Raw genomic sequence first — 22,877 nt, forward strand, 5'->3', positions numbered from 1 at the left:
CCAGGCCGGAGTGATCCTAGGCTCAGGTTTCTGTGATGAACAGGCAGTCCTCCTGGGATTTCCTGATCGTCTCATTTATTTCTAGGCTGCGTTTCATCAGGGAACGGTCATTCACCAATACACAGCAGAGGACATTCTTAGCCCTAGGAATCCTCTCCACATGCTCTTCACAGGAGTACCGAGAGGAAACCAGCTCTGGTGATGGCACTTCACCCAAAAATAGTTCCTAATGGTCCAACCATATCAAGGACAAGATGCCAATCCTACCCCATCCAGGATTGCTAATCTATCGCCATCGCACCTTTCCTTGGGCAAGAGGGTCATGAAGGCCTGCCTCGTATAAGTCAAACAACGTTTGTCTGTGATCAAACAGGCAGCGTCTCTGGCCCCTGGTCCTGATTGGGGGCAGACTGGCTTGTCTTAGGCATGCCTTTGATGCACACGCTACCCGTGTATGAGCGAGTTTAATGCTCAGGGGCAAGCACATCCTGCGTGAGGGAGCATTGTAAAAGTAGTTAATTACTACTGACTAAGTGGAGCAAAGTTGCTACCAATGGTTATTGTTCCCTCACCATTATTTCTACCCCTTTGAAATTTCTAGAAAATTATCACTAAACAACAAGGAAAAGGTGAGAACATAGTTAGGACTAAGTAACATGTTAATTTCTTACATACAAACAGTGCCCCACCCAATTAACTGGCTTTCAATCTTAAATCCAGAGGATAGCATACATGGAACAAATGTGTTGTGGTACTAGAAAGCTACCCTAACACATTAACAGGAACATGTTATAGAAATTCAGACAAGCTGAATGCATGCTTGTGGACAGATCCTTTTTTTTTTCTTTACTAAAGAAGCTTTGTCCTGGGTAATGTGGCCCTGAACACAAACTTGAGGAATGTGCTCATCCAAACAGACTTATTAAATCAAATTTACTGGAAAGCATGGTGAACAAGTGAGAATAACAACTGGCTCTACCACACTCTAGGATTAACTGATCTATGTCAACTAGCATGAACCTCTTGATTTCAAAATAAGAACCATTATCTTTCTGAAATCCGTTGAAGGGACAGACGTACAAAGTCTAAGCTAGTAGCTTCGACTGTGCAGGAGAAAGTGTTTTTGGTGAACTATCCCTAGCACAGAAAGACCAAGAACCCGTCCTCTTCAGAGGAAGAAATGATAAAATAAAAAGAGAAAGCCAATTGGTTCACACGTCAACATGTCTGGCTCCTAACTGCCAGAAATGGAAGATTTCTGTCCAGAACTTTGACAACTCATTTTGAAGGCTATTTGGAGTTTCATCCTTTAAATGCAAGGGAACAATGGGTAAAGAAGAAACCCAGTCTCTAGAACGTAATCCCTTAGCTGCTGAGGCTTTTCTGCCCCAATGCTGAGCTAAATGTTGATGTTTGTAGTAGGTTGTGCTTAACCCTCCTTAACTTTTTTCTACAAACAAAATCCAGGGCAAACTTGCGTCCTTTTTTCCCACATCTTGGGGATTTTTAAGGTAACCAGGGCTGGTGTACTCCCTTTGAGGGAACCGAGAAAATAGCCAAAATATAGCAACCGTTTTTGGTGCAAAAATAGAGTTATTTTTAGATTTCCTAAAAATGACAACAACAAAAGTCCTGTTGCTCTAAGCTCAACACCTTCCCAGCCTTCAGTAACAAGCAAAGTGGTAAAAGAAAAACCTTTTAACCAATTTTTAACTGTTTATCAATTTTCCTATTTTTTGTGTTTTTTTACCCACTTGCAGTTTGTAGTAGAAACAAGTGTGAAACTAATGTGCTATCTCTGAAAACTATTTCTGAACTATGTTGAAGCAAGGTGTCATTTGTGTAGATTGTTCTTGGTTTTCCCAAATCAACTTATTTTTGAAATACAAACCACAAAGCAAGGAAGCAGGACAAATAATCAACTGGTGAAAATGTTTTCACCTGCAATTTTTTTACCCAATGGTCGATTTACAAAGGTAGTGCACAGTTAAGTTTGTTAGACTTTTCTGGTGACAGCGAAATATACAGTATGTTGGTTGTCCAAAAACACACAACACCCAGAGCCAACAACTGAGCTGCATGCAGCTTATAATTATTTTTTCGTTGCATATCAACCATAACACAATTTATATGGCAAAATGTAATGATTGAAAAATGAGAATGTGGGAAATATTTATTTTTTAAATGTGTACAAGATACTAAGGTTAGTGGTCTTGTGAAAATGGTTATTTATACACCTCTGAATTTGGGGTTATGCATACTTTTGTGATTGAGGCCATTTTTCTAAATTAGTTTTTGCCGCTGGGGAGCATTGCCCAATTACCAGGAAGAGCAACCCCCCGCCCAAAAAAAACCCAAATTCTTGGTGGTTGTGGAGTAGATCCCTGCTTGGGGATCCACTAGGGTGAGGCAGACGGATGAGTTACTTACCTTCGGTAGCGATGTATCTGGTAGATGCACAGTCTAGCCATAGATTCCTTAACTTAGAATATCCCCAGGCGTCAGACTGGATCCAGAAAATCCTTCTTCCCAGCAATACCTCTGCACGCCGGGAGGCAGCACCGCTTGGCTCCGTCCTGGCGTCGCCCAAGTCAGCAACGTCAATGGAGCGATATAAGCTGCCCACGGCGTGCTGACGTCAGTTTTCTACAGGAAACATTTCCGCACCATAACACGGAGCCATGACAAAAAACTTCGATAGCATAGGAACAGTGTGTGTTAAAAGAGATGAAAATTATGTATAATGAGGAACAAAATTATTTGATAAAGCCCCTAGTACCAGAAAGGAATGGAATGAGCTCACAGAGCCTGTGCTGCAAGCAATGGCCGAACAAAGCGCCAAGCTGTGCCCCAGTTCGAGAGGGCTACGGCTGGAGCACAATCGAAATGACAAGGTAGACAGAGCTTGTCATTATACGAGGAAGGTGAAAAGATCACCATATGGAAGCAACATGTTGCCAGACAAGTGAGTAGACGTGAACGGCCACCTGAAAGTGCATTACCCAGACCTTACGGTGATTAAAGGACTGTAAGACCAAGAGAATTCCAATGTTACTGATTGCCATAGATAGAAAGAAGCACAGGCACGGGCGGTGGGAGGGAATTAAAAGCAGAAGAACCCCATGTTTTTGGTAAACAGTGGAAAACAGAGATTTTAACCACCGAAAAATATTGATGGAGAGCCAAAGAGCCTGAAATTCGAACAATGACCCCAGCCACAAAGGAAGGCACGATAACACGCTACCAACCAAACACGAGAACGGAGGGGAGTCCGAAGGACCCCAGGCAGTACAACATACCTTACCCCAGAGTGAGGAGCGAGAGCACACCTTTGGAAGACCAAGGCCACCTAGAAGAGGGGCCAGGTGGGAAGACACCATATGAAAAGGCCTTCGCACAGTGGGGAGGATGGGCGGGCGTTAAGGAATCTGCGGCTAGACTGTGTTTCTACCAGATACATTGTTACTGAAGGTAAGTAACTCTTCCATCTGATAGAGACATCGAGCCGCAGATACCTTAACTTAGAATAGATACCAAAGCCATACCCTATAGGAGGAGGGTCTGCGAAACAACCACCATGTGCCATTAGAACAAAGTTGTCAATGGCCTCACGGTGGGAATCGCAATGCCAGGGCAACTGACATTAGACCCAGGAACTCCGAAATAAACAGGGATAAGGGACGGCAAAAGCACCACAAGCAGGCGAGGGATGTTGTGAGACCTCTCTCGTCCAGACACAGACGAAGGGTCAGTGCCCACGTAAGAGAAAATGCAGCAACCCCATGAAAGAAGGAGCCCTACAACATGAGAACGGTAGAGCATACCGCCTGAACATACACCAGATGGGTTGCCAAAAATTGAAACCAGGGGACAGTCCGAAGACTGACCGGGGAAGTACAGGAGCTGCAAGAGACTTGTGTGAGTAATAAAAAACGCATAACAATGTGTACCCTGTAGGACATGTGACAACAAAAGAGTTACCGTAGAGCAAGCTCAGGAGGTAGGCATGCAGCTAAATGTATTAAAAAATGCCGCTGTGAGCGGATAACTGGTAGGGCCAGGAACACATAGGGAAGTGTATCCCGAAAGGAGAGAGTGTGCAAGAAGGCCTAATACTAGGTCAAAAGAACCTAGAATGGGGGCACCCCTGTGGCGAGTATAACCTACAATATATACATTAAGAGTCACGAATAGTGCTATTTAAACGTGAATTGAAGATACGTTAAATAGGAGATAAGGCACAGACATAAGCCCGCTGCTCAAAAGCACACTTCGCCATAGACCGACCCCATTCACCAAGTTGGAGAATGTGGAGAATAGTCACTCCTTGAGAATCAAGAAATATGTGGAGGACAGGAACGAAGTAACCGGACTCTGCGTTCTGCAGGAAGCACCTAGAGCATAATATGCATGCACCAAGAATGCAAGTAGTCACAGAATACTGAAGATACCGTTCTGGAACTGACCAGAGGAACCTGCCCCCCAGGGGCGCATGTCCACCCGTAGACAAGCAAGATGTGCACAGCGAGGCTGCAAAGAACACGCCTGGAAGGAATAGGCATGAGAAAACACTGAAGCAAATATCATGGAACGGACATCCTTATGGAAGCGGGGATGTGTTACGGACTCACCATAGACAACTAATACGCCACCCCTGGAGAGAAATGAAGTCAATGGATCTCACCAGATTTGACATCCTACAATAGTAGGATGAATTAACTTGTGGCAAAAGTGCCTAGGGAAGGAAGAGTAGCAATATAATTGCCAACAAATACCCCACATAGGGTAAGGTACCACCCCACGAAAAGAAGGGTCCCTCTTGAGACACACTCGTAGGCAGAGGCTCAAACAAAAGGCAACACAGTCATACCACTGTACCAGAAGACGGAAATAAAACGGCTGATCAGCCACGCAACTGAGAACCTCAGTAAGCCACAAAGGCCAACACAAAAGAACATGACGGCACCATCACGTATTCCAAAATTCTTCAACAGGATTAAAACCTGGGATGACAAATCAACTATAGACAGGAGTCGTCGCACCGCCGAGTCAGCATGGGTGTCAAAAAGAGTGATTCCATAAAATATCAGATCTCTAAGTCGCTACTGAATATGTTGTGGGAAAATGCCATCGCGCAACCAAGCATGGCGGCGCAGGACAACTGACCACGCCATAGAGCGACCTACTGAGTCCGTGGTGTCCATGGCAGACCGAATTGAAAAATGCACCATATCATGGCCATTACTGATAATGCGGACTAGATCATCACGCGAGCTGTCCGGCAAGGAGGGAAGGGGCTGCTCGACAGCGTTCCAAAGGGCAAAGGTAGCTCGAGCAAACACACACAAAGTGTTCAGGGACCGGAGTGCCGAGCTGGCGGATACAAACATATCACGTCCCCATGACTCCAACCACCGAGATGCCAGAGTGGGAGGGTGCAATGGAACAGAAGTGATAGAGAGGGCTGCCTCAAGCACAAGTCCTCTAGCTCCAGGATGAAGGCTCAAACAGGCGGGGTCAGTGGGAGCAGGCCGATGGCGATGTGCTACAGCACGATCCACGGGGTCCTCCGAAGAGGGTCTTGCTCATGTCCCAAGAAAGATGTCAAATAATGACTCGGCAAACGGCAATAATGGCTCCACGTTTCCCGCGCCCTGGTGAAGTTCCTGCAAAGGCCATAAAGGCCTAGAGAAAGAGGGCAGCTGCATACGTAAAATGAGTGTAGCCCTGACGAACATCTCACTAGCTTCCGTGGCACCACAAGGTGGGGACAGCAAACTCCGAAAAGGCCTCGATCGTTGTAGTGGAGTTGGCCTCAGATGCCGTAATTTAGCTGGCGCCAGCGACCTTAGAATAGGCCTCGGCTGCCGGAGTCGAGCTGGCGACCTCTGAAGAGGCATCGGCCATCCGAGTTGAGCCGGCGTCGGCGAGCCCTGAAAAGGTGTAAAGTCGACATTGACTCTACGTCACCCAAGGTGAAAACCTGCGGGGAGAGAGTTCGCCGAAGCGGCGATGTGCACCGCGCCGCAGCCACCTCCAGCAATGTCGCAGGGAGCCCCGGAAGGCTGTGCGCTGGTGCCAAGGAAGGGCTAGACACCGTGGGATGCCCCTCCGGGCCGTGTCCCGAAGTTGCAACGACTCTGAAGTCAGAGTCAGTGCGCTCGGTCAGAGCCAAGGGCGAACCCTCCGGCGGAGTCTCGACCTGAGACCCTACCCGACCTGTGGGGCTGGAAGGCTTGCCAGGGAGGGGGAGTAATGCAAGAAAGGACTGCAGAGCCCTGCAGTAGTCCTTCATCTGAGGACGAGTCGCCTCGGCACCCGGAAATGAGGTGTCCGACTGCTGGTGGCCAGAATTTGGCAAAGACCGTGAGCTATAGGGCCCCAACATGTCAGCGTGAAGCCGACGATTTGTGCGACTTCCGCTTGAGCTTACCAGAGGGAGGCGAAGGATGGCAATGTTCCCTGGACCTGCCCCTAACAGGAGCATCGCCGTTTGATCGCCGGCACCATGTTGATGATTACGCCAGAGAAGGAGACCAGCGTCGTGAGAGGCCAGTTTGGGACATCCGCGCAGACAACAGCTCCATGCGGCGTTCCCGCAGGGCTTTGGACCGCAGCTGTTGGCAAGCGTCGCACTCCACCGAGTTGTGGTGCTCGCCCAAGCACCACATACAGATTTCGTGCGGGTCCGTCGCCGACATCTGGCACGAGCAGGACCGGCAGTTTGAAGCCAGCAGGCATCGAACACACTGTTCCTTGACGCAAAAAAGGGGAGTCGAGAAGACCTAAAAATATAAAAACAGGCCACAGGTATTACTCTCCCGGATCCGCGTTAGGATGCGGAATAGAAGAAAACGGACGTCAGCACGCCGTGGGCGGCTTAAATGGCTCCATTGACGTCACTGACGTGGGCGACGTCAGGACGGAGCCAAGCGGTGGCGCCGGCTGCCGGCATGCAGAGGTATTGCTGGTAAAAAGGATTTTCCGGATCCAGTCTGATGCCTGGGGATATTTTAAGTTAAGGAATCTGAGGCTATATGTCTCTATCAGATATTTTCATCTTTCCAGCACTGCCTCTACCATACTTATTGGGTGCTTGTGGTCAAAGTTAAGGGATTTGTGTGTGTAAGATTTGTGCTATTGCAAAATAATAATAAAAGTGCATATTCCTATAATGCTCTTTCCTGCACGTCTCCTATTTAGAAGCTCGATTTATGACAATGGTCATTTTTACCACATTTAATGGTGCTCAATTTTTCAAACTCAGAAAGATGGAGGGCAGAGGTAGTGTTGCTGGGATTCATCTTCATGACCCACAGATCACACTAGGCAACATCAGGAAGGGTTTAACTCCCTGAGCCAGCTTGCCTCCTTTCAATATACTTGAAAAACAAACAAAAAGTGGAATGCTTGAATTAATCTCAACCACTGTTAATTACTCAGGTTGCATGCCAGTAAAACCTTTTTGCACGTTATGCAACACCAGTCAGAATGCTTTATTACATAGTACCTTATGAAGACTTGTCAGAACAGGTTTTTAATTTATTTCCATTCAGAAACATAAGAGAGCATGAGCTCTGCTTGAAAATAGGGGAGAGGGTTGAGGCAATATTTATTTGCCTCTCCCACACCATTGTATTTCTTTCACACCATTGTGCTTCTTACATAATAAAGAAGCAGGCACTTCAAGTATTTCTGTCACTAAAGTCACCTGTTGCTGTTTTGTTTAGGGTTTCTTCGATTAAAAAAGTTAATCATATTACATTTTAAAATAATTATGAAACATCAAAGATCTAAAACATGCTTTAACTTTCACCTTGTTGCCCAATGGAGTGGTGTTGAATTTAGGTCTCCTCCAAGCTGATCCACAACAGAGCCTTTCGATATGTAGTACCTATAATTAAAGAAGCACAATTTACTTCTACATTTCAAATAAATAATTATTGGACGAGGACATCATAATAACTTACCACAAAGGCACCAATTATGAGTGAGAGTGAGTGAGTGAGTTGTTGTGCTGTTATGGGGTGTCATGGAAATTTACCATTCCCATGCCGTAAATCCATCCCAGGACTGTCAAATTAAGAGTTAAATCCAAGTGAATGGTAAGCACCATGTGGAATCAATTTTTACTGTCTTAAAACCATGGGGTTTGACGTATACATTTAATATGTATTTTGAGCAGGTGTCAAATGTAAGTGGTTATGGTACCTCTGGGTGGGGCGAAAGGAGTAGGGGAAGAAAGAGAAATACAACTTCTGCTAGAGAGTCAGAGAAAAAAAATAAACTTAGTTGCTGCTGCATCCAAAGTCTCACACAGTTTTTCCAACCACAATCACCACCCGGGACAATAAAACAAAGGGGAGCAGAAAAAATAAGTTGAAAAATAAAATAAAAAAATAAGGTCTGGTTTTCCCCACATCCACAAAATCTGGGTTTGGGAAAACCTACCAACTAAGAATCAGGGGGGAGAGAAATTCCATGGTAATTTGGCTCCCCCTGACCCTGAATCAGGGCCCCATCGATCTATGATTAGCTTTCCATTACAACTATTTAACATACGAATCTTGCATACAGAGCACACATCCCAAAGTTAATAAATCCATATATTTAGGATAGTATTACACTAGACAGATTTCCACAGATTTTTGTCTCAGCACCTATACAAGTAATAATTCTGCTGTAAATAACTAATATTTTTAAACAAGTGCATAACTCAAAATATAAAATATACTCAACAGATGTAATAATTACTAAACATTTTAAACTGGAGTACAATTCCTTCCTTTCAAAATACGTTTCTTAAAAAAATATCACAAATAAAATCTGGTCAGTCCTCAGACCTTTTTAGAAGCTGCTTCTTAGCCAATGTGTAGCAGATCTTAATAAGTATTGGCATAGCCAATAGATTTCGCCTTTGGAACCTTATAAGTGTTTAGTCATGCAGCAGATTATCCTGGGTGCCTGCTCGCATTAGTGGCTCCAACACAACATGTTGATATCAAAGGGAGCAAGAAAGACATAATAAAGCGTGTAGACACCTTGGGCCCAATTCGGATCTCGTTCAGATAGCATACCGACCGAATCGGTTCAGGAATGCTTTCCGTACGACTCAGATCGGGGGCTGTCCGACCGAACGAGTACGATGCATCCAGATATGATTCAGTCGGACTCCCAGTGACTTCAATGGGAGCCTGTGTTCCGAACGTGAACACAGGCTCCCATTGAAGAAAGGGGTAGGTGGGGAAAACCTTGCACCCTGTGGCGCGCACACCATGGTGCCTGCCACACTGTGCACGGATGGAAAGGGGGATCCATGGTTTACCCCCACATGCATGACTCGGAGGGCCTCAGGTAAACGGGGCCCTGCTACAGGTCCCCAAAGACCGATTACAGCAGCTGTCAAACCGATTCGGAAAGGCTGTCCGAATCGGTCATCGTACTCGCTCGTTCGGGAACCAAGTCCATAGAGCTGTACGAATCGGCTCCGGAAAGGCTTGACCTGTCCGAACGCCTTTCGGAACCGATTCTGTCAGCTTTAACGGTTTTCAGGCATCGGACTTGGTTGTTCGGAACTGGGAACCAGTCGGTCAGAAACAAGGCTCTGGGTCGGATTCGGGAAACCAGAATCCGATTCAGAGCCCTTCTGAACAACATCGGAATTGACCCCCTTTTCAGGCTAGTAAGCACTATATAATTCCAATATTATACAATTACCAACAAAAACACACATTTTTGGGTTGTTTTAAGGAATTCAAAACTTTGGAATGTGCATGCATTAGCTTTGCAAACGCTGCTGCTGCTGACAGCGGGACCCGGCCAAGATAGCTGACCATAAGCATGGTTCGAGGAGAGGGAGGAAGGGCTGCAGTTTGCACAAGATTTGGGCGGGGCTCCGGGAGCAGATACAGCCCCGAAGGCCCAGTGTGCAGGCACCAAGTGCCTTAGATGGAAAAACACTCCAATGACAAGTCTTTCCATTTTCTTGCCTTTAGTCACTGCAAGCTTCTCTGGTAGATGTAAGCTCGTACAGCACTGTGAGCTGCATGGGTGGGCAGCGTCAGGCCAACCCCCAATGTAACAGAAGAGAGGCCCCAGCAGCCGACCGCATGAGGTGTCATACGACCAACAAGGACGCGCTTTGGAGCACGGCTGCAGGAACCATCAAGGGACGACACAAACACGAGCAGAGGCAGGTAAAAAAAAAAAAAAAAAAAAAAAAAAAAGAGTGCTCACAGAGTATCATAAATTACAAAGAGTAAGAGCACATGTAACAGGGGCAGTCCTCATGGGAGGCTACACAAGTCTAAAAGGAGGGACTACTAAAAGCATTCACCAAACAAAAGCTGGCATTTGCGAAGGACAGTAAGAGGAACCAATGAAAAAGATGGGTGGTGCTCGAAGCCCATATTATGGATACAGCAGGTCTCAAAGAGACAGCACTTAAGTAAGAACTAAAAAGGACTATACACCGTGGCATGGTCCGCTTCTACAACACCGTGCCTTTCTTTACCCCAGAGAACCCCACAAAGAGCTGATCGTCCATCCAAAGGTCCTTGGTTATGGCAATGTAAAAGCTCAATACACTTTTGGGATCCAAATAGTGGAATCTCTCTTCTGCTTTTGAGGGGGAGAGGTGGAGCAAAGAACGCTAGAAAGGTAATAGACTGCCCGACATGAAAGGAAGTGGACACCTTTGGCAAGAACACTGCTCTGGTCCATAAAACCAGCTTGTTCGAGAAGAAGTTGGTGTAGGGTGATCGGACAAAAACAGGCTGAAACTCACTTATCTGCAGAGCAGCATTTATCACAATGAAAAAGACTGTTTTCAGAGTCAGGATTGAAGGACAGTTGTGCATAGGCTAAAATGGAGTACACATAAGGAATGCAAGACCTCAAAATAAGGTCCCATTAAGGCATCATAAAGGGTTTAGCTGGAAAGATATGAATTAAATCTTTATGGAAACGCACAACAAAAGGAGACTTAAACAAGAATAGTTGGTCCGATAAATGCAGAAAGAGCAGAAAAATAACTTAACAGTTCTTATTGGGATAAAGACAACAAGAAAAGCAAGACATCTGACACCTTTCCAGGTAATGGGCACATATTGAGGGAAACACACAAGAACACAAACCTATTCCAGCACCCATCCTCCTGAAGCAGCAACCTGTTGGGAGGACAGATGCTCATGCCCATAAGTTCTGGGTCCCACATTCTCCTGGTACAATCTTAACCTACTGGAATAACTTGGGCCCTGTTGTTCAAAGCTCTGTTAGAACTCTGGTCAGAAGAGGCAGAGGCGGGAAGGCATACAAGAGTCCAGACGCTACTCTAAGCAGAAAGCCTTTTTGGGAAGTCTAAAGTAAACAAAACACGTGATGGATGAAGTCAGCCACTGGAAATTTATAAGGCCCGCATACCAGTCCATCATTATTTTGCACACCATGCCACCTCATTTTGGAAGCAGTCATATGCAAATTAGTCTTGACCCTGCTCCAATGGGAACAGTCCAGCAGAACTGCCACACCAAGTCCTCAATGAACCGGAATACAGGCCATTCTTGACCAGTATCACCCTAGTTAGGCCTCATCAGCTGGGTAAAGCTTGATTCCAGTGGCACAGTGTGCATGAGACCCACATCTGGGCATACCTGTCCCACTTACGGCAACACATTAAAGTATACAAAAAAGAGATGGATGGAATTCTTGAATTAATATCAGCCACTGGTTATTACTAGGGACGTATCATTTTGAACACACTGCTACTTCAGCCCAGACGTTGGTCCTCTGCACAATGCGTCACTGGAACGAAGCTATACCTGGCTGATGAGCCCTAATCAGGGTGAAACAGGTTCTAGGGTGTTTGTGTTCTGGTTCAGGTTGAATTGTTCGATATAGCAGGGGTAAGACTCATTTGCATATGGCTGAGTCCAAACTGAGGTTGAGATGGTGTGCAAAATAATGATGTACTGGGATGCAGTACTAGGATGCAGCCCAAGTAATTCCCAGTGGCTAAGATTCATTCAAGCATTCCATCCATCACTTTTTGTATACTGCAGTTTTCTGTGAACTCCAGTGTTCGTGTTGATGGCGGTGATGAAGAAATCATGTCAGGGTTCTCCCCATTGCTGGAAGCGGTCCTCTGCCACCTCATGTGTAACGGCTATTCATGATCTGATAGGCGTCACTGGTGAAGTTCCTCTGTCCTCGTGCTTTAAGATTCAAACAGGTGGTTCACAACCAAGGAAATGCCCTGACATCGCACCCAGTTTAAGAGGGGCGGAACCTTGTGGTACAGGACCACACAGGCCTTTCTTGTTACAATACCACATGGCAGCGATGTTGTTCCTTTGATGGCCAGAAGTAAATTGCCCACAACTCTAAACACCTTGATGTGGAACTGAGTCTCCGCCAGAGACCTGTGCCCTCTGATCTTCAGCCCTCCAAGCTGACCTCCCCAACCCGGCAGTGATGCATGTGTCACCAACACAGACAGTCTAGGTGAGGTAGGAAGAGGAGTTTGCTGCCAGTCCAACTTTGGTCGAGCAACCATAAGTGCAGGTCTTTTGCAGTCTCCTCCAAAACCTGAATAGAAACAGACATTTTCCCTTATTGATGAGCTCTCCGAGACTTGAGAACTCACTGTAGTCACCCATTTGCTATCTGGCGCTGTCGACAAGCAGGATGCAGGAGTCCAAAAGGTCAGGAAGTCACAGAGCCACTCACACTGAGATCCAGGAATAAGGTGGAAACATCTGGATCATAGCTCAAGTGTTCTGGACTTGCTGATCAGGAGAGAAGTCTAGAAAATGCACAATTATGAGATCTACCACATTATGAACAGAAATTGCTTTCACAACCACTCTTAAACCAGAGTCTGAACAACTATGGTCCCTTTGGATAAGTCTCCTTCCTGCCCTTAGAAAAGAGCTGGACAGACACAGCTGCAGACAGATCTAAATTCAAAGGGAATTCAAAGGAAAACGCTGGCAGCTCAGGAGAGAGCTCCATTGTCAGCATAAGACAGGATACAACAACCAAAAGTTGTTATTAAGGCAGAAAACAGACGGACGTAAATATTAAGTAATACTAGAAAGACTGAGATCTACAATGAATCACACATGGTACCATCAATTTATTCGACTTAAAGTAGGAAGGATCAATGACAAATATTCCTGACAAGAATGAGAAGGATCAATCCGATACCTCACTGCTCCTTGAGCAGCCCACACTTTACCATATCAAATGCAGTGTGCGGTGAATCCCAGTCACGGGCGGCATGACGGGCAGGGGTCGCAAGGGCAGTTAATTTGAAATAAAAAAATAAATAAAAACTTACCTTCAGCAGTCTGGTGTCGCATCGTCCTCGCAGGAAGCCGCTGCAGGCACCTTCCCTCCCCTCCCCTATGCCAAACACTACGCTGCAATGGCAGCATTGTGATTTGCTGGGACGCCAACTGAACAGGTGTCTATGGGGAGGCCGTTCTCTTCATGTAGGCTGCATGCAGCCTACATGGAGAAAAGGGTGTGTGTGCATGACTAGTTTGGTCGGCCCTGAGGCCGACCAAAAAGTCAGCGCCCACATCATTGGGCTAGCCACTTCTCCGCTGTACTCCCGCAGACCCGCCCACCCCCAACCGAACCCTTCTTCTGCTTTCTTGCAGTGAGAGAAGCAGAAACATAAAATGGTTTTGATACAATTTTATGTTTCTGCTTCTCGCACTGAGAGAAAGTAGTGGAGCGATGCTGCTCCGCCCACATGGAGGTGCCGCCCTTGGTGAATACTACAGGATCATTTCCATATCGCCATTGTTGATGACTAGCCTGACTTCATCCAGGGTTGGGCCAGAGTTGTTTAAGAGCCACAACCTGGCCGACACCCAGTCTTGCCAGGGGCACAGGATTTTCATCATACGATACCTAGATACATGCTTGAATAACATCTTCTCTAGTATCTTTCCCTAGACCGAAAAATAGTGAAAGGGCAATAGTTTGTGTCATAAGGGTCTAGACAGGGAGTTTTCAGCATCAGCACAAACTATATGGTCTGGTATGTTGTACCCTCTTGGGAATGGAAATAGTGAGATATCTGTTAGGATTTCTCCTCATTATAAATAAGGACCAATTTAGATCCTAAAGTGAAAAAGTCATTTGGCAGTTGACACAATGTTGCAAGAACATACCATTGTCCCAGAAGCCCTTGAGTCCTAGTCCAACAGTTAAACAATGGGCAGTTTCAATAGGATACCACCACCAAGCATCTGAAACCAAACCAATTCCACAGGCGATCAAGAGAGCAGCTTCTAGATTGATATGGCTGCCCTTAATTCACAAGCTACCCATCTATGTCGGTTTCCCCAATGAGTTCCTCATAAAATGTCACATAAACCAGGCTGACAATTGCTCTGAAGTCATTGAAAGATGATATCACACAATACAATACTCAATACTTGAACAAATAGAGAAACAAAATTAATCTGGAAAATGCTCGAGCAAATATACTTTATTTTATATATTTTTTTTCCTCGCCATTTTTAAGAAAAATTATACATACTTGACAAGATCAATCCTATTGTTAATTGCAGCCCAGTGCAGGAGAGTAACATTTTCTTTGTCTGGCTGTCGGACATCATAACCTGCCTCCACCAGCTCTCTACATCGTTCATATATTCCATACCTTTAAAAACAAATAATAATTAAAAAACAGTTTAGCATTGCAAACAAAAATGTATCACTGTACTACTAATATATCAAAAACAAAACACAATTGTTCCCCTTATATACACACAATAGTACATATGTGAACCATACCCAACAGTTGCTTCTAGCCATGTAGGTTATCAGAAATTACACTAAAATAATATACAAGACTCGCATTATTTACATTTTGTTCATTAAACTTTTTTTTAAAGGGAATACATGCGACTCTTCAGAGGAATGCATAAGTGTCAGGTGCGAGCATATGTCCCCAAACCAGTTCATGAGTCAATTCCAAAGTATGGAGCTCTCTAATGAAGGGTGTTTTCTATGAGCAGTAGAAGTTAGTTAGTAGATGTTAGTGATATATTTTACTCACTTACATGGTAAAGGTTATGTTATGTTATGTTATTTATGCTTATAGAGTGCTCGATTACCCTAGGGTGTCCTGGCGCTAAGCACGGATTACCTGAGGAGCGTAAGGCCTAAAAGTGGGAAAATAACCAGGTCTTCAAACCTTTCCGAAAAGAGATGAGATCTGGAGCATTTCTCAGTTGGAAAGGCAGTTCATTCCAAGCCTTAGAGGCACAATGAACAAAACTTCTGCCTCCCCAGTTTGTTTTCTTAAAAAGGGGAGTTATTACCTGTTTGGAACCAGTTGACCTTAGTGTTCTGTTTGGGATATACCATGAGAACTTGGATTTTAGGAACTCAGGACCTGTTCCATTCACAGCTTTAAAGACAATACAAAGCGCTTTAAAGCGAGATCTTAATAGAACTGGAAGCCAGTGCAATTTCTTGAGTTCTCCCTTAACTGAGACGAACCTGGGTGTTCCGGTCAGCAATCTGGCTGCCGCATTCTAGACCACTTACAACCTGTTCAGATGTTGTTTTTGAACATTAAGATATAAACTGTTGCAGTAGTCGAGACGCGACATTATGAGTGCCGTCACCACAGTCCTCAGGCTCCTCTCAGACAGGAAGAACCTAATTTTCTTGATTATTCTGAGGACCATGAAGCATGCAGACGTCACCATGCTCACTTGGGCCCCATGGTGAGTTTATTGTCCAACACAATACCAAGATTCTTGGCTTTTCTTGATGGTACAGGACACAAGCCCAGATCCTCTGGCCACCACTCTGGTGTCCACACCCGTAGATTGTTGCCAAATTTCAGAACCTCGGTCTTAGCTGAGTTAAGCTTTAAACAGTTGGCGGACATCCAGGTTGAAATGGATCCCATACAGTCATGGAAGCGATCGCCTGCCTCCTTTTCTGCTCCCTCCGTCAGCGACAACACAATTTGTGTGTCGTCAGCATAGGAGGTGAGCTGGAACCCAAAGGTACACAGGATCAGCACTCCTTGTGGTGTAGTACATCATCCAGCTTTAGATGAAAGCAACTATTTGTGTAGTTACTAAGCATTATCATTTGGCCCAGTCTAAGCACAAGCATGGACAATACATTATCTGCGCTTTTGTTGGGTCTGCGTGGTTGAAGCCTTGCAATGAAATAGCTCCATGTGGCAAACATATTTTATATACTTTTGCCCAGCAAATAGCAGGGCAAGATTAAGGTGGTTGATTCCCATCTGTCAGAACCTTGGCATTAGAAGAAATGCACAGGCGTACAGAATTCTGCAAACCACATTATCACTCTATATGGTTTTCGCTGTTTCTTGATGTGTATTGCAAGCTTGGCTACAAGGACAAGCCAGACCAATGCAGCAGTTTTAAAGGATACTGAGAGTTGAACTTCCACTAATATTTGGCAAATTTGAATTCAATAATTTGGTAGTGAAACCTATTCGAGGCCCTAGATGTTGTATAGCCCCAGGCTTGTAGATCATGTACTTTCTTTTACAAAATGTTTGCTATTATTCTTGTTACTTACTGTTTTATGTATCTATGTTATATTAAGGAACCAAAATAAAGAGTATGAAATCAAAAATCTGTATCTTTTTCATGGTAATTTCATGAGGAAGATGTCCGCCAGCTATCAGAATCTTAGTTTCCAACATCTGTTATCTTGCTTAAAGCACCTATTATGAAAATCTCTATAAAGTCATGCAAATTGGGGAGGAGTTAGCATTAGATGCTCACGGCAAATGGAGGGGGAATGCTGCTGCTTTGAAGAGCAAAACTTTGCTTGTTTTGCAGAATAAACTTGTGCAGAAGGATACAAGTAGTTGTTTTATCGGTGCAATATCTTTTAGCTTAAAGCAAAAAATAGCCTGGAGTTAGGTTTTCTAGACCCTCGGTAAGTATTGTCTCAATGCCAACTCACTAACAAGAGCCAGGAAACTAAGAATGCTTGGCTTGGGGTAAAGATCAGTGCAGTGAGACTCATGTGAGTATTTGTTGTTTAGTGGGTTCCAAATGTTTTTCCTCATGAATGTACACACTCAATAACTCACACTAGAAATATGTTACTTTACCTATATTAGTGCATATTATATGTATAATTGAAACTATAAAAGAACTGCAACATTGTAACTATTGATGTTTCAGAATTAAGTCTTGGTTCTCCACACTCTGTTTTTCTTGCCCTCAGCTAAACTGTCTAAGCACCCAAAGGAGACTGCATGAGTTTCTAAGCTGGTCTCTCAGTCACATGCTTTAATGAAGAAAAGCATTTTATTACAAATTCAAAAGGTGATTAAATTGGTGTCTCTGCACTCCTCAAGATACTAAAAAGTTGGGGGGATTGAGAAATTGCACAAAATTTCTTTGAAATCATCCTAACAGCTAATACTATGTTGATTCATTGAATGCATTTTTTTCCACTCATGCTGAGCAGAGTCTGTAGTGCTTTCTCACTTCGGAGGTATTTAGCCCCTCTCATGTTTGCTATTGCTAGACGATGACTCACCAACTACTAGATTCGCATTTGGAAGTTTACACTTCTTGTTTCTTTTTCAAGGTCCTCTTTTGTTCTTTGCACATTGTTTGTTTTATAGAATGAACTTGTGCTGATGTCACGTAAGTGTACCAGTGTTCTATCCATTTTTTGACAACCCTTTTACAGCACAGTCAAGTCGCATTTTTGCAATCCTCTTGCGGTGCTCTCTCCCCTTCATGCCGACCCAGGAAATTAATGACCCTCAGGGCCGTTTTGTCAACTTCACAGGTACCCTTGTGGAATATACTGTCAACCTGATGTCATTGTATTCCCCTCAGGCGAACTTTGAACCCACTCTTCTTTTATTGTATATGACAGAGGCGTTTTAAGGCCTGGGCAAAGTTTTAAACATGGTGTTGACACTGGCTAGGAGAGGGAAAGGCTTGTTACAGCTTTGTTGATGGGTTTTGGTCCTAAATGTACAGCTTTGCTTGAGCGCCTACTTCAAAACAGACATGCTTATTAAGATATTAGAGTACATGATTTGAAATCACACCTTCAGAGATCAAATCCCAGCTCTGACTGGAATGCTGTTCAAATTGTGATCGTGTGCCAAATGTAATAAGACAAGCTGGTAGGATCGGGCTGACAGGGTCTCTGCTCATTTCTCCAATAGAATGCCAAAAACTATATGACAACGGAAGAAACACAAGCTGCTAAAAAGTTAGCTTGTCACATCAGTATTGCATACATTTATTTCATTGCCTCTGGCCTTCCTACTTTTGGGGTTCTCAGTAGATTCGTAGCTCCAGGCATAGCTATCGATGCTCTGGCCCAGGGCACCATGAAGCTGCCTAACAGATGGCATGCATTACTATTTACATCCAGAAAACATACAAATTACTTCAGGAGCCAAGGCTCATAATCAGGATACTAGAATTATGTGATTCGTAGCTGTATCATTTTCCGCACAATTATAGGTCTGCCACATTTGCCAGATAATTCATAATCGGATGCATAATCTTCGAATTTCAGCAAAAAAACAGTTTCTAGCTCAAATAGGTCATAAGTTACTAGAAACGTGGTAACACGTGTTGCCACGCAGGAGAGGGCCCTTTGCAAAGTTTGACTTGTAACATTTCTGGTGCTTATGTCCGTATTTGGTCTCGAAATGGTACCAATGCGATAGAACCCTTTGTCCTGAAACAGTATCGGACTAGGACAGTATATAGGACGTGTAAGGAAATAAAAAAGTGTCCCTCAGTAGTGAATCGGATCGTTAAAAAAAAAAATCCAAATTTGTGGAAAGTTTGAACTTGTAAAGACAAGCTTTATAATTGTTGTGTGGGGATATGGAAGTCTGCATAAATTTGAGCGTGGGCAGGCAATGTTTATATCAGGGAAATAAACAAAAACTGTCCCAACAGAACATAAAATAAGCCCACTAACAGCCGAAAAATCGGCCCACACACTGACCTATCAGACAAACCCGTGGGGTACCACCTGATTGCCATATAGGCCAGTCCGGCGCTGCCCAGAAAGTGTTAACCTGCATGAAAATGCCAAAGCTATGAGGCCATACCAACACAAAATGTGCAGCATTCCGACGCACAAGGAGAGTACCTGCAGTTCTCAGTGGCAAACAGGTACTCAAGGATATTGAGTGCCTGCACTTCTATATTCCCATTTCAAACACTGGCCAACATGCTGTAAAATTGAAGACCCCTAAAAAATAAATTGATCCCTACATAAATAATTTATTGTTTTCCATACCCACCTAAATAGCATTGCCGTGTGTCCGGGTAGTAAAAAGGCATTTTTTTCCCGGTGGTTTTCAGACAGCAGTAATCATTTTATTCAGACGATGACTGAACAGCAGATTGTCGGGACTATGCGGCTGAGATAAAAGGCACCTCGCGTGAGTCACCTCTGCCTCAGCTCACACAGACTGAGAGCGACCGCTTTCTGCATCGCCTCCTGCCAGCAGAGAAGATGAGCAGGCAAGCCACCATGTTTCCGCAAGCGTACGTGCTGTATGTGACCCTCGGCAGCAACGGGCCATGCTGCATTCTTTTTTTCACGAATTGCCTCTTTTTAGGTTAATGCGACACTTTAACCTAATAAATATGTTTTTTTGCTACATGAGCCTGAAATGGCAGCACTTGGAGGGCAGCCGGAGCAATTGGGCGTGTCCCACATTTGTAATGCCGATGCAATGCTCTGCAACATCGTAAAATCCGAGAACCGAAGTCGAGCGAATTCCCAAGTCTAGGGTGACCAGATTTCTAGAACCAACAAGCATTGGCCGCGCGGCCGTGAAAGTGACACGGCCGCGCAGCCTGTGAAAGTGATCAAAGACAGATGGCGGCTGCGCGTGTGCATGGTCACGCAAGCGCTAGGCCACCAAAAGCCTGTGGCAGCACTTTAAAAACCCACACACTAAATTTCTCGCAGAGCAGCACATGCGCTGGCTTAGAGAGACCTAAAAAATAAAATAAAGGGCGCTTGGAGCGAATGAAAACCCCAGCACCCCTGAGGAGGGTTGGTAAACATAGAAAAAAGAAGTTCTTACATTGGAAATAAAATGAGGGATAGTGGAGGGATTGTGTGCTTGGTCTCTGCTCTCAGGGAGGAGTAAACAGAGGAAGAGGCATGACAAATACATGCCATGGACAAATGGGGAGAAAGAATGGGAGAGCAACCATGGAGCCAGCAAATGGCAATTCTATGGGCAGGCTGAAGCTCCCAAAGCAAAGTACACGCAACAGGTCTCTTTTTGAGACAGCACATGAGCGCCGTCTCAAGCGGAGACCTAAAGTATCACATGCTGGAGTTCTTTGGAGAAAAAATTCAACTCGAAATGCCAACTAACTCTCCACAATCATCTTGTCAATAGCCATTTTCTAAGATACACAGCAAGTTGCACTTCTAACCTGAATTCTCAGCAGCTATTTGAATACAAAACATAACGAGATAAGTAAAATACATCAATGTGAACATTAAGTGCCTCCATACCAGAGTCTAATTTGACCAGTGCTAGATTGTTGGTCAACAGTACTTTGTTTCAATGGGTACTAAGTAAATGTATGGAATATCAAGTTTACATGACTTTTAGCTCTCGCCTGGCGAACGCAGCTCGAAGCGCTGTCGCCAGCGAGATCTATTGTTGCTGACTTGCCTCAAAAGTGGGACAGGAGATGGGCACGCGCAGGCTTTTGGCGGATTGGAGCCTGTGTACGCGCTTACAGCCACGCGGCGTGCACAAATCCTGTCCCCCCTCCGTCCTCGCAAGCCAGCATGCAGTTTCACTTTCTTCTTTTTTTAAACCTCGCCCCATCGTTGGAGCGGCCCGCAACGGCGGGTCCGCTCAGTAAATAAACATTGACACTGTGCCTTCATCGGCAAAACCACTGGATAAATGGAGAATCTCCCACTCACCCGGTCTGCGGGGGGAATCCTCCTGAACGGCGGCTGGCTGCGGCACGCTTCCGGAGCACTCCAGCTTCTCTATACTTCTGCCAGCACGACGCGGGGCTCTCTCCTTAGGCATGGGAGCCCCGCACTGCTATCTGCCGCTCTTCACCCGGCCCCCCTCCTGGGACCCGGGACTTCAGCTCCCGCACTTCCTCTCTGGCACCGGGGCTCCCTCTTCACCACGGGAGCCCCGGAAGGGGACAGGCGCTGCCTGCACCGGCCGCACACACCGCCACTGGGCACGCGAAAGTTACAGGTACCGCGCATGCGCTGGCAGCCCTCGCCCTCCCAGGTCTCCTCCCCGGCCTGTATGTGGAGCTGCTTTCTGTTTTGCTTGTTCTTAATTTGTACTTGCTGTCGAGGATATGTGTTTGCGCAGCTCTTTTACTCATCCCTTTTCTTCGCTCCCCTCAATCACGTAAACGTTTCCATTCTCCAATATTTTAGGGAATGTGTTGGTTAAAGTGCAGTGTTTTCTTTCAACCTGGGGCATAATTTGTGTGCCTGCTTCTGTCTACATTGCATGCATTTTCCCCGAATTAAAAGCTGCGGGATGTGCGGGAATTAAGTAAACTTTATATAGCATTTCCGTGCAGAACCACGTCATCTTCAAAAATGAGGAGCAAAATAAGGCTTTCGTCCATCTTCCTGTTTGCGATGCTTGTTTTGTTTTTAGATTTGGTTAGAAACCGATGGTGTGGATGGTGGAAGTAAGGCATGTGGGTGCAGGTTTACTTGCTACTGAGTTATACATAGACATGGGTGGGTATGCCACACTATTTTTAGAACACATTTCTGTTGAATTCACATTATTATTATGCTAATTATTAGCTCATTAATCTAAATGCAAATTATGGTCCCGCCTGCCTATCCATATTCTACTATGGGCTAAAAAATAACTATTTTCTCTTACAAATCCCAATGACCTTTAAACTCCAGGCTCATCCCCTCGGCAAACGCGAAGAGACTCATTAACAAATAGAGAACTCTTTTTCTAAACTAGGTGGCAAAACTGTAATGATTAGTTGGACATCTCAGCTGGCCACACATTGAGCCGTGCCAAGAGCTATGGAAAACACTTATTTTCTACTCTTAATTGCTTTCTGTGTCCTTACATAAGCAGGTGTTCGAAAACTATAGAGTCCCAGCTTAACAAGACTCAAACGGATGCATGCTCCCCTGTACTCCCAGTTTCTTTTCCCTTGCTCTGCTAGAAAACAGTTGATCAGTAAAGGAACCCTCATCCCTTCTTGGTTACAGTACTGTGCATAATCCACACACAGACATGCATTTCAGAACTGAAGCATTTTTAATATTTTATACAACAAAGCCATAGTTGTTGCTTATTTGTCTTATGCAACTAAAACAAATTGTCAAAGCCAATTGTTCTTGCTTGTATGTGTAATGTTACTTGATGTATTATATATCTGAATGCCTTACCAGAAGCAGAAAAATACCACTTGGGGGCAAACGACGCCAAGCTTTAGCTTTAAACATCTAAAGCGCGGTTAGCTGCTATTGCTACAGAAGTCAACAAAGAAAAAAACAAAGGCGGGCGGATGGCGCATTTATTTTTCATTTAATTACTGTTTTCGCAATTGTGGCACACAGCACTTTACTTTAAATCATCTTAAGCTAAAGCTTGGCATGCCGCATTTGCTACAATAGTCAATAAATAGAAAAAAAACAGTGCACGCACAACTTTCATTGGGCCAGATCATCAAGGAACGGCGATAACATTATCGCCGCTTTAGCAGCAGGATACTGCCGCTAAAGTGGTGATAATGGGCTTGATAATATGCCCTTGTGAATTCCCATAGAAGCCCAGGTTCACACCAGAACCTGCCGCTAAAGCGGTGATAATG

The 22,877-nt window shown here is 44.8% G+C and overlaps 1 protein-coding gene across 1 annotated transcript in view; it reads right to left on the reverse strand.

Annotated features, from left to right (window-relative positions):
- The window catches only part of ZDHHC17 (zDHHC palmitoyltransferase 17), a 505,513-nt gene that overhangs the window by 376,251 nt on the left and 106,385 nt on the right, over positions 1-22,877 (reverse strand). The window contains exons 3-4 of the mRNA XM_085653012.1: positions 14,555-14,677; positions 7,817-7,894 (exon numbers count right to left, since the gene is read on the reverse strand). Of these exons, the coding sequence (XP_085509138.1) occupies positions 7,817-7,894; positions 14,555-14,677 (201 nt within the window). The remainder of the gene's footprint in view (positions 1-7,816; positions 7,895-14,554; positions 14,678-22,877) is intronic.

This window comes from Triturus cristatus, chromosome 4_1 (assembly GCF_964204655.1).
Source record: "Triturus cristatus chromosome 4_1, aTriCri1.1, whole genome shotgun sequence".
Taxonomy (NCBI): domain Eukaryota; kingdom Metazoa; phylum Chordata; class Amphibia; order Caudata; family Salamandridae; genus Triturus; species Triturus cristatus.